Source organism: Physeter macrocephalus, chromosome 8 (genome assembly GCF_002837175.3).
Source record: "Physeter macrocephalus isolate SW-GA chromosome 8, ASM283717v5, whole genome shotgun sequence".
Classification (NCBI taxonomy): domain Eukaryota; kingdom Metazoa; phylum Chordata; class Mammalia; order Artiodactyla; family Physeteridae; genus Physeter; species Physeter macrocephalus.
In genome coordinates this window covers 112,058,941-112,072,231 of record NC_041221.1, presented here as the reverse complement: position 1 = coordinate 112,072,231, position 13,291 = coordinate 112,058,941, and the positions used below count along the sequence as shown (strand labels likewise).

The 13,291-nt window shown below is 38.6% G+C and overlaps 1 protein-coding gene across 2 annotated transcripts in view; it reads right to left on the bottom strand.

Moving 5' to 3' along the window:
* The window catches only part of KCNN2 (potassium calcium-activated channel subfamily N member 2), a 184,959-nt gene that overhangs the window by 135,176 nt on the left and 36,492 nt on the right, over positions 1–13,291 (bottom strand). For both annotated transcript variants that reach the window (XM_024122151.2, XM_028493134.2), the window contains exon 4: positions 4,746–5,164. In XM_024122151.2, the coding sequence (XP_023977919.1) occupies positions 4,746–5,164 (419 nt within the window). The remainder of the gene's footprint in view (positions 1–4,745; positions 5,165–13,291) is intronic.

The following is a 13,291-nucleotide window of genomic DNA, read 5'->3' as shown; positions in this document are numbered from 1 at the left end:
GGGAGGGAGGGAGGGAGGGAGGGAGAAAGCAGGGAGGGAGGGAGGGAGAAGGAAGGGAGGGAGGGAGGGAGAGAGGGAAAAAAGAAAAGAAAGAAAAAGAAAAGAAAAAAAAAGAGTTCTTATAACTTATAGGTAAATCAGAGGTACATGATCTGCCAGGGAAAGTAATACCGTCAGGATTAGATGCCTCCTATAGGATGCCCTCCTCATTAGTGGAGAATATTTTTCAGAAACCTCTAGATGTGCTGTGCTCAGCAGAAGGAGACAGATAGTTTTGCAAAACAAACTGCTCCAGAAAGCCATCTGCCTTTCTCTCTCTCTCTCAAAATCTCTCTCCTTTAAAAAATATTTTTAGAGTTATTCTAATAAACTAAGAAGAGAATTTCTGTCAGGTGTGAGTCCCCCTTTATAGGGAAAGAATATTTGGATGAATCAAAGATGGGCCTGGTGGAGCTCATTCAAATCCAAACTCCAAACAAAATAATAAGTGAGTTGTGTATTATATTTAAGTATTACAGATTTCACAAAGGAAAGAAAGGAAGGAGAGAAGGATGGATGGCCTTCCAGAAGGAAGGCCAGAGAGTAAACATCTAAGGAAGTGAAAGATGCAGGCTACAGCATGTTCAAAATTAACTTGGAAAAACAAAGCAAATTTAAAACATATCTTTGTATCTTACACATTACAGTCTAGAGATTGTGTGTAGCAAAATGGGAAGTTTAATGAAAAACAGAATGTGGAAAATCTCCTACTATCACAATGCTGGTTAATGATTTTCTTTTCAACACTTGTACAATTATAAAATGTTATCTTTGGAAGAGAAAAGCTTACCAATCCATGTAGCTTGCAATGAAGAATCCAAGGCAAAAAGAAGCAAGCTGGTTGACCCGAGGTCACTGAACCCTTAAATTGCACTACTGGGACTAAATCCCATGATTGTCCCAGTCATGACTGTGGGCTCTTTCCCTTCCTCAACCCATGGATTTGTTCCCTTTAGGTAACTGTTGGCTGCAGACTCTCATTCTTGATATGAAACAATTTTCACTTTCTCATGCCTTTTTATATGAAAACAAGGATGATCCGTAGTCTAACAATCTCAGCACATTAAAAAACACACATACTTTGGGATGTGAGAAGGTTTGGCACAGCTTGCCTCAGGCTTTCTGTGTTTAGGGACAATGGGTTAAAAAGCTAAGATGAACGATTTTGAAAAGAAAATGAATGACATGTGCACAATTTTGAAGCTGTGCTATTGAATTGGCCCTTGGGAAGCAGATGCACTAGGGACCACCCATATAAGTGTATGTGTTGTTCAAATGCTTTTATCTCCATTGCTATGTTGTTATGCACAACATTTAAGGAAGAGTAATCTTCATAAACTAAATAGGTGTATCAACTAAGGTTTTCCATATTTATTCTTGAAACTTTATAGGTACAGCTGCTCCAGAAAATATGACAAGCCTCTAAATACCATGACTGCTAGGAAACAAAGCATGACCATAAGCAGTCTACCTTTCTTTAAAAGGAAAAACTTTAATCCCTCAAATGCCATATTTACGTAGAGAAGTTCTAAAAAAGATTCAGGTACATAATATTAAAAACTAGTCACTACAGAATTTCTCATAAAGGCAGGTGGACTCACCAAACATGCTGGCCTCAGCTCCCTCCCTAGACCCCCTTAAAATGACTAGAAAACAAATCAAAAAAGCACAACCCCACAGGGGTTATGAGTGCCAAGACGGTAATAAAGTAGCTAGAAAGCCAACTGACCAGTGATAGCTTGAGAAAGGAGAATTCTAGACCAGCAGTGGGGAAAAGTCAGGAAGCAACCATATTTGCACTGAGAACCAGCAACCTTGCCCCTGCCTACACACACACACCAAAGACTCAGGAATTCTCGGCACCAGTACCTCTATGAGAGGAGATCAATGACAGAGCTTTCAACGTGAGGACAGGTTCAAATACTGCATAAAAGCAGTTAGACATCTGGATTCCCTCTTGCACTCTGTGTAACCGGTAATGCCTTTTGCCAACCTGGAAGAAGTCTGCAAATATTGTCTGGAGTGGTAAAACACAAGGTCTATGGGCTAACTGCAGGGCATTAAGCACTGGAGAGAGTAAGCCTATTCCATTGCAACTAGGAAGATAAATACATGATCACATATTAACGGCTGAAACCCCTTCTTTGCCCCATCTTTCAGTTCCCAGAACACTGCCACCCAAGCATCCACTTTCATGGCAGGACAGTAAAAAAACACTTCCCATGAGCCATTCGGATTGTTCAGAGAAAAATAAAAATATGTAAAGATACTGAAACCAGTGTTCCATGCACCCACCTAAGTTATCCTGTAGTGAAGTCCACAGTCGACAAGTTCTAGATATGTACAGAAAGCTTCTAATCAGGTCTTTAGTGCCTCAATCTTAAGTATGAGTGGACAGCTAAGGTTACTTAAATACTTAAGGAAAGCTTCTAAAACAGACAGAAGCCAAAAACAAAAAACAAACAAACAAAAATCCCAGAAAAATACATCTTTGGGGAAACAAAAAATATACAAAGGGAAAAATTTCAAACATTATCATTAACATCTTTAGAGAAATAAAACAGTACATCTATAAAAAAAAGCGCATGATACTAGTTTAAAAAATGGGCATTTGAGGATCAAATATGAGACTTTGAAAATTAATACACAGTAAAGAAGAAATAAAATTCTAAAAGAAAGAGTTTGAAAGGTAAATTGAGGTTATCCTCTATATATGAAGGGAAAACAGAGATGGAAGACAATACAGAAGGAAATAAGAAAAAACTAATAGAGGAGGGCCAATATCCATAAACAAAAAAACAGGAACAAAAATCATTAAATAATTCAAGAAAATTTCCAAGAACCGAAGGAAATTAATTCCAAGATTGAACAGGCCCACTGGATTAAAATAGAATCACACCATGATATACCCTGATGCAATTTTAGATCACTGATTCTAAAAGCTTCCAGAAAAAAAAAGGGGGGGATTAAAAAATGAGAATAGCATCAGACTACTGGACCCTGGATGCCAGAAGAAAATGAAGTCTTCAATATTCTGCGAGAAAGTGTTTTTCAATCTAGAGTTTTCTATCCAGCCCAGTGATCAATGAAGCAAGAGACAAGAATGAATGTTGTCATACCTGCAAGGTCGCAAAAAATATCTCTCTCACCCCGTACCTTTCCTCAGAAGCTACTGGAAGATAGAGTTTCCAACATGAGGGAATAAATGAAGAAAGGGAGAAATGAGGTTCAAGAAAAAACGTACTCAACATACAAACAAGGCAAAGGAAATCTCCAATACGATGGAGAAGCAGTTTACAAAGTCTCCAGAAATTCAAGTTCAAGGTGAAATGGATAGATTTTCCCCAATATATAAATCCAATATAGAACACTGAGCAAATAAAAAGAGGCAATTATTAATTCCAGAGAAAATAAAAAATGTGCAGAAAAGGCAAAATGTTTATAATATACTACATAGTTCAACTATAAGTGCAGTTTGCATAGTCATAATAATGTAAATATGCAATACAGATTATTGGTGTTTACATAACTTACTGAGAAGAAAAATTACTTTTTTGGGGGGTAGAGTCGGGAAAGTGTGTACATGAAAGTGAAAGAAAACTAAAACTCCAACTTCCCTAAAAATCTAGATGAAAAATCTAAAGGTAGCAAATAAGCAATGCCATTTAGAAATATGGAAAGCAATTACTAAAGAAATGGCTAAAGGAATTTAAAGTGATTGCTTCTGGAAAATAGAAATGGGTGAGGTGTGTTCTGAGTTTGCTATTTTTGCAACAATTCTCATACAGATATTTCCTTTGTTAAACTATTTGTGTGTGTGTATATAAATGTTTGATTTTCAAAAACTAAATTTAAAAATACCTAGCTACTACAAACACCAACATCCTAATATTTAACAGTTCTATAAACTCCTAAGTCATTCCTATATGTCTATTGCTAATTTCAACTGGAATTTTCTTCACCAAGGTCACAAGAGTTTCCCCCCTCATTATGATAGAGTTCCTCCTGTTTATGTAACAAATCTATTTTTGCTTGTTTGTTAAATGGCAAGGTTAACATCACAGATGCTCTAACTGATTAACCTAGACTCACTGAACAGTTCCTGAGTTCTGAGACCGTGTCTAGGCTCTACACCACCAGAGCTCTTCAGACAATAAAACAAATACACACAGTCTCTTTTCACTAACTGTTGAGAGGTCAATAAAACCAAATATATACCTATAAGCCCCTTATCAGTAATCACGTGAACACTATTATAAATAGGCACTACAATCAACAAACCACTTTGAGACATTCCCTAAAGTTCAGACATCTTGCATCCCCACTTTTCCACTGTATTTCTGTCTCAACAATAATCAATACTATAACCAAAGAGGTGCCAAAATGATTCAGTATTACCATTAAACAAGTGTTTCTGATGGAAGTCTCCTATGCAATTTGTAGGTCTCCAAGTTTTGACAAGGATTATAAAGGCAGCCCTCTACTGAAAACTGATTAAATTAGAAAATACATAATCATCAAGACATTGCTGTATGCAAGGTATCTTAAGAAAAGTTCTGTTGCACTCATTTATAAGAAGCCCATTAGAGAACCCCAGATTTTCAAGAGTGAGTCTCTACATGCCTCTAGTCTAAAATGTGTTCTTTCTCCCACTTTCGAGGACACCATAAGACAAATTATGTTCTCAGGGAAAGAAACAAACTTACCTTTCACAAGCTCGGACAATCCATGCAGCAATTATCCATAATGAGATACTAAAAACCAAGAGTACAGTTCCTGGGCATATAGTCATTAAAGTCTTCATAACAAAACGCGTATTGAAGTTTATCTTATTAAGTGCTCCAATGCTTCTAGAAGAGGCATCAGTGAAAAGTTTGCTGTGTAAAAGCATGACTCTGGCAATCAGATAGAGTCTTAAGAACATTGGTATAGATAAAATAATATCCACATCAGCGGTGGTGGTGGATGGGGCATAGGAGAAGGCAAGCCGGGCTGTCCATGTGAACGTATAATTCCCAGGTATGGGATGAATAGCACACACCAGTATTTCCAAGCAGATGAAGAAAATACGCTCATAAGTCATGGCTATTCTCCAGTCATCTGCTCCATTGTCCACCATGAACAACTGAAAAAATAAAGTAGAAAATCAGCTTCAGTATGGCATGAATGGTCCACAAGTGTTAGTGCAGATTTTTAAAATACATAACAGGTGACTTTTAGCAATCATGGCGAGCTCTAGGTCATAACTTCTAAATGCTAGCCCACGCACCGCAACGGAGAGTAGCCCCTGCTCGCCGCAACTAGAGAAAGCCCGCGTGCAGCAATGAAGACCCAATGCAGCCAAAAATAAATAAATAAATTTATTTTAAAATAATAAATAAATAAATGCTAGCCAGGTACGCTATTTTAAGAAAATGGTATTGGCACAAAAGGAGAATTTTATTTTGTTAACAATTAAAATTACAAACTTGCTATACAGGAGCCGAAGATATTTTGGAGCCCATGCCCATGGACAATCACGTTAGTGACATCATTTTAAAATAAGGGGCTTGGGCCTGTCAGTAATGTATCTCCTCCTTAGATGAAGTCAGAAGGACTTGCCTTATAACAAGTTGCTCTCCTCTTTCAGGGTCTGGATCTAAACCTTGCACAATTCTAGCCATATTCTCAGTGAAATCTATTTACAGTGCCTCTGTAATCAATTATACCCTATAATGCAACAATGCCTGAGTGTTCTTAAAGGAAATCTTATTCTTGGCTTCCAAGAGGAAATCACAAGGGACCATAGTCAAATGTGGCAAAAACATTTCTTCCAGCTTCCTCGCTCCTGCTCTATTTTTATCTCTTTTCTTCTGCTCTCCCATAGCCTTCGCTTGGATTATTAATTTGTTTTCCATCTTTCTTTCTCTAATAAAGTTTCCTTTTTCCTATTTCTGTCATTCTTCACTCCACAATGAAAGAAAACAAAAAGAAAAGAAAGAAAAAGGAGATAGATAGACGATAGATAGACAGACCGACCATAAAAGGAACAAAAAAGAATGTTTCCTGTCTTCGCTGGCTGTTCAGTAAACAAGTCCCCCAGGCTCTAGTCCATAAACAACCAAAGGCATCTGGAAATGTGTGGTGACATTTCTGACTGCCACAGTGACTTGTGTAGGCTACTGGCATTTAGAGCCAGGAAGCCAGCGGTGCCAAGCAGGCTGCGATTCTGAGAGTCCCACGCACACAAAAGACCTGTCTGCCCAGAATGCCGACAGTGCTCCCCCACTGAGAAAGATGACATATTCTTTGCCTTTTGGTAAGTAGCCAACTTATGTAGAAAGCATGAGATGAAAGCAACCCAAGTGAGAACAGTGTGTTCTCAGGTAAGTGAGTCGCAAAGGAAGTTGGCTGAGCAGACCCCCAGGATGACTGGATTCTATGATCTCTGCTCCTCTAGGGTCAAAAAAGAGTCATTTTCCCACCACTTAAATGGTTACAAATTCCCACTCTAGGGTAATTATTCTGCAGGTCATAGCTACTGCCCATGCTGTTATTCAAACACTGCCATCAGCGCTACTTTGCAAGGACAGGAATTTGAGGACCAAAATGATCACTTCTTTCTGGTACTTCAGAAAGTTAGAGAATAAGCAGAATCTCTTGTCAAAATTTTAACAAATTAAGTTATGGCAACATAATGGCTTTGGGTATGCCTTTAACATAACTTTTCATCTAGGGACGTCAAAGTGTTTGATAAATAAATGCTAACAGACAGTACAAATTAGATTTTCCAGTGTCCAATAAAGAAGCAGATCATAAATAAAGCTGCCAAGTTGGCTATATAAATATTCCTGTTCAGTTCACCACTTTCAATACCACGTTGGCATAAAGGATTTCATTAATAAAGATACACAAAAGATTGTATAGAAATAATGGTAGACATCTTCTAAACTTTATATCAGTAAGTATTTACTGGGTACTTTATAACTCTAAAGGAATGTGACCCCAAAATCTTTTAAGGTGTTTATGCCCAAAAGAATGTATCCCTCCAACTAGTTACTTTGAGAGGCTCTGTATGTTCTAGGGATGCTATCACTGCTCTCTTTGTAAATTGCTATCAGGGCCTCGTATAAGTCACGTAAGAAAAACAGTACTGTTATTTAAATCTACATTTCCATTTCTACTGAAAATCGTATTACCCAGTTTGTCTACTTTCTTCACGAAACATGGCTCTGAACGACTCGGCAAAAAATCAAACCCACCCCCAAAAGAAGTACCAAGCACCAAGACTCCAGCTGAGCACAATTCCAAGACAGGCTTTGCCCACACCATTCTGGGCAACAGCAGCTTAAGTGCAGAATGAGTACCTTCCCAGGTAAGTGGTAAAGAAATGTATAATTCTCATATATTACTTCCAGTCTCATATCTTTCCAGGCCTAGCCCTCCTCCCATCACTTAGAGAGCGCTTGTTCCTCTGACCTCAGGCTACTCTCTTTTTCCAGGCCCCTTTTCATTGCCTCCTCTGTTCACTTCCCTAACTAGGCTGGTTCTCTCTATTCTTTACCATCACTTCAACCATTATGTCATCGGTACTCTCAGCAGCCTTCTCCTTTATATTCTGGGGGACCTGCCCTGGTAACTTTACATCTAAGACCTGCAGGTGGGCTGGGGTCACCACATGCCTGCGCCTTCAAACTCAGCTGAACCCTTAGCATCCCTGTGATCAGGCCCCAGCTCCCTATAGCTTCTGCTCTAAACAATCATCTTTCTCCTCTAGAGCCAATTTTGCTCCCGTCAGTACACTTTCCCCCAGTATCAGAAATACCTCTATTTTATACTACAGCCACAAACTCACGTACATCTCACCTTTTCTCATTTCCCTTCTCTTTTGTTCCACCTATTTAAAGCAATGTTACATGAATACCCAGTTCTCTTGCACTGACAGCCTAGTTCCTGTGCTTTCTCCCTCTCAGCAGAGTATACAAGCAAGTCCAAATCTGTACTGTTCATTAAAATCAAAGCAACACAAACAAGGACCCCCACTGGCTCTATGTCTGCCCTAAGCAGTGTTCATTTTCTCACTTTTCTTTCATGCCTCAACACCCCCATGGGGCTTCTCTCCCCATCACCCCACCAATATAGCTCTTGCTAAGGGTCACTCAAAATACCTTAATTATGAGATCTGGTCCTTCCATCTTAATTTTTATCTCACTTGATCTGTCTGATATAAATCACTCCTTCCTTCCTAAAAAAGATCTTTTCTCTTGGCTTATGTGACATATTGCTTTTTTCATCTGCTGCCACGCTGAAGAATCCATCTCAGTTTCCTTAAAAAGCACCTCCCCCCTCCCCATTCAAGTGCCCCTGCTCTACTGAGGACCATCTCTGACTCTTCTTTCTGTACTTTCCTGGGTGATCTCTTCCCTGCCTTTTATCTCCACCACCAGATTCCTCCTACTGGAAGCCATCCTCCATCCTCCAATGACCTTCTGAAAATGTAAATTATATAATCTTGCCGTCAAGATTAAAACCATTCCAAGCCCCCCATTCGGCAATCTGGTTTTGCCTATCTCTTCAATCTCATTGCCCTTTACTCTTACATTTTCCTCTGGTTGCAGATTTCAGAACATACTACCTTAATTGTGCCTCTATGTCCTTGTACATTCTGTCTTAAGGACTGGGAAGTCTTTCCACCTAGCAAATTCTTATTCCTTTAAGACCAATTCCACAGTCACCTCCTTTGGGACACTGTCCAGGCCCCAGACAAATCTGCAAAACTCCCCCCTTTGTTACACCATGATCCCTGTATGTGCCTCTTATTGATGCTGCCATAGAGGACAATAAGGATTTTTTTGTCAGACTGTCACCCCTACTTGTCTGTGAGGCTCCTTGATGACAGGATCCACATCTACCTAGTAGAGAATAATAAATGCTTGGAAAATGAACTACCTTGCTATTTCTCAGTTAATATTGATTAACTAATCACTGGACAGGTCCTAACGCTAATGATACATGCTCATGGGAGATGAGAATACTAATGCAGAACATAAGTGAAATAAATCTATGACATTTTCCAAATTGGTACAGAACACATCCTATTAAATGTTCAGGCATTGCAGCAGCATAATTTTGCAATTCCATAGCAAGTTCAGTAACGTCCCCACAGAAGATTTCTACCATGTAGTTGCTTTCTACTATCAGGGGTTTAATCAACACCTAAAATGATTTTAATTCTTAGTTTTATCACAGCACATACTTCAATGCCAAAGTTAAGAAAGAAATATTTCCTCTACTCTTCACATAACCCCCACCCTTAACTGCTGCTTACTCCTTTGTTTATTCATTTATTTACTAAATATCCAGTGTACTGAATACTCACTATGTGCCAGGCACTGCGCTACATACTAGCCACACAGTAGGATTTATAGCAGAGAGTCTGCCCCATGGAACTATCTTTCACCAGGAAAGAAAGACAAAATCAAAAAAGCAGACCTAAAGCAATTTAATGAAGTAATTATGCCTGCGGACACTGCGATGAAGGAAACAAACAAGAGATGAGATAAAGAACAATAAATTGGTGGTGACAGCAGATGTGGTCATCAGGGAAGACATTCTGAGAAGTACCGTTTAAGGCAACACCTGGACAAAGAGAAAAGCCAACCACATAAACTGCCAGGAGAAGAACATTCTAGGCAGAGGAAATAGCACAGGTAAAGGCCATGGGCTATAAAAGCTTAGCATACTTAAGGAAATGAAAGAACACCAGAGTGGCTGAAAGTTAATGATCAAGGGGCAGAGTGAAAGGAGATGAGCTTGAAGAGCCAAAGATGGACCAGACATTCAGGACCTTGTTGGCCATAGTGTCAAGACTGGATTTCAGTCCAAGTGCAGTGGGAATCCACTGAAAGGTATTAAGCAGAAGAATGACATGATGTGATTTACAGATAAAAGGGCTGATCCTACTGCTGTGGGAAAACCAGAGTTTACAAGGGAGGATACTAGTTAGGAAGTTCTACTGCATCTGATTAGTTGTAGTTAGTATCTCCCTGACCTAGACCAGGGTGAGTAGGGGTTGCCATGGAAATGAATATAGTGGTGCACTAGAAATATAGTTTGGAGATCTTGCTAGAATTTGCCGATGGGCTGAATGTGGGAGTGATTTAAAAAAAAAAAAAGAATCATAGACAACGGAATTTCTACTCTGTCAAATGCCACGGATGTCTGTGCCACTTCCTGAATATAATGGGTCGGATGCAAGGAGTGGGGAGGTTCCATTTTGGCCACTGTCATCTGAGTATAGATGCCAAGTAGGCAGCAGGATATGCAAGTCACTCAGAGGAGAAGTCTGGACTACTGAAATAAATTTGGAAGGTGTCAGTATTTAGGTAGTTTTATGAGATCAAAAGAAAAATTAGAGAAAATGAAGAGGACAGGACACAAGGCCAAGTCCTGAGGAACCCCAAATGTGGGGGGCAGCTGGAAGGTCAAGCCCTTCTGTGAAGTAGGAAGAAAAGAAAGTGTTATTTTTGGAGTCAAGGGTGAGGGCTGTCAACTATTAACTGTAAAATAATATTTACCAAATTCAGAGCTACGTTAATGTACTCAATATTCTATACAGAAAATGAAAACACTCTAAACATCACAGTTTTTCAACATCTGATTCCATGTCGAGTTAAAATCCAACTGTAAAAATACTCCCATTACATTCCATATGATCCATAGAATATAAATATATATGATCTCTTTTAGGCTAACTTGTGGGGGAGTTAAAGTAATCAAAATGACACATTAAGCCATCTCTATATTCATTTATCATTTTGATGTTGATAAAAGAAGAAAGATTTTAGGGCAAAAGCATGACAGTTTCATCTACTTTAATTCTAGAGCTGTGGTTAATGGTCTTTGCCAGAGTAAAGTAACTTGTAGGCATAACAGAATATGCCCTACAAATATAACCCACCACAAGCTTGAACCTTCCAGTGCAACTGCTTTATATTTGCTCAGATACTCCAAACATAATCTACTTCAAGCTCATTGTCCAAGGTGAACTGGCAGTGAGAGTCATCAGCGGGAAGAAGGTGGGAGAGGTCTGCCATAGTGATCAGGTCACATGCTGGCTTGGGGATCTCTGCTCAGCCAGCTCAGGAGAGCAAGGGGCTCAGCTGCAGAAGCCTCAGCTGCCTTTGACATATGATTTTCCTCTTCAATGAGGTTGAAAGCTCTATGGTCTGATCTGAGACACTGTCTTACATACCCTGGGTTTCCCTTCTGGTAGAGAATTCACAGCAGTGCTCAGCAAAAAAGTGCTGCTTGAAAATCATTCTGAATAAAATAAATTGAGGCCTGTATTTGTTAAGAAAGTAAGTATAGGTAGAATAGCCAAAAAAAACTCTGAAAAGAAACAGTAATAGGGAGAAGCAGCTCTGATAGATTATTAAACAAATTAATGATTGAAACCATGTGGTACTGGCACATAAAATAACAGAAAGGCCCATGGGACAGGACAGAAAGTTCAAACTAGACCCAACACACTGGGAATTTCACAGGATTATAAAGGCAGACAATCAAATCAGTGGGGAAAACACAGTTTATTAAAAAATGATTTGGGGACAACTAAACAGCCATCTGGAGAAACATAAAGCTGAAAGAAGGCCTCATACCAAATACATCAAGAAAAATTCCTGGCGGAGGAAAGATTTAGATGTAAAAATGAAACTATTAACATATTAGAAGAAATCATGTGAGAATTATTTTGCAAGCTCACTAAAAGGAGGGCCTTTTTATTTATTTATTTAAGTATAGTTGATTTACAATGTGTTAGTTTCAGGTGTACAGCAAAGTGATTCAGTTATACATACATATGTATTTTCTTTTTCATATTCTTTTCTATTATGGTAAGGAAGGCCTTTTAACTCTGACAAAAACACCAGAGTCTTAAAAGAAAATACTGATACATTTTCGGATTGAATACACTGATCTTTTGTTTTCTGCACCTGGCCAAAACTATAACAAAGAGAATAAAAAAGACAAACACCAAACCATGCAGAAACTCTTCACAACTGTTACCACAAAAAACTAATTTCCCCAGGTGTATAAAATTTCTTATAAATCCTTAAGAAAGAGATCAGCAGCCTAACAGAAAAATAAACAAAGGATACAAATAGCACGTCATGGAAAAGGAACGAAAAATAGCTCTTAAACCTATATTTTAAAAAAAAAAAGATGCTCAACTTCAATCATAAGAGGAAAATGTGATACCACGTTTTTGAGCTGTTATACTGAACAATACCTAAAAGTTTTATAACACACTATATTAGTGAAGGTGTGGAGAAACAGGAACTCTCATACATTGTAGGTGGAAGTGTAAATCGGTATAACCTTTGGGAGGGCAATTTATCAGGTCATAAATGTACATACTGTTTGATAATGCAATTTCATTAACTTAGATGAAATTTGTCCTATTGACATATTTACCCATGTGAGAGCAAACATGTATGATCACTTGTTACAGCATTGATTGTATATTAGCAAAAGACTAGAAATAATCTCAATATCCACTAATAGGAAAGAGGGTTAAACAAATTAGAGATGTCCACAAAATGGAATAGTATGCTGATAAAAAAAAGATGATAAAATTGTTATATACTATTTAAGAAAGTGGTCTACTTTATTTTTTTAACATCTTTATTGGACGATAATTGCTTTACAATGGTGTGTTAGTTTCTGCTTTACAACAAACTGAATCAGTAATACATATACATATGTTCCCATAACTCTTCCCTCTGTGTCTCCCACCCTCCCACCCTTCTAGGTGGTCACAAACCACCTAGCTGATCTCCCTGTGCCATGCGGATGCTTCCCACTAGCTATCCACCCTACGTTTGGTAGTGTGTATATGTCCATGCCACGCTCTCACTTTGTCACAGCTTACCCTTCCCCCTCCCCATATACTCAAGTCCGTGTTCTAGTAGGTCTGTGTCTTTATTCCTGTCCTACCCCTAGGCTCTTCATTACATTTTTTTTTCTTAGATTCCATATATATGTGTTAGCATACAGTATTTGTTTTTCTCCTTCTGACTTACTTCACTCTGTATGACAGACTCCAGGTCTATCCACCTCATTACAAATAACTCAGTTTCATTTCTTTTTATGGCTGAGTAATATTCCATTGTATATATGTGCCACATCTTCTTTATCCATTCATCTGTTGATGGACACTTAGGTTGCTTCCATGTCCTGCCTATTGTAAATAGAGCTGCAATGAACATTGGGG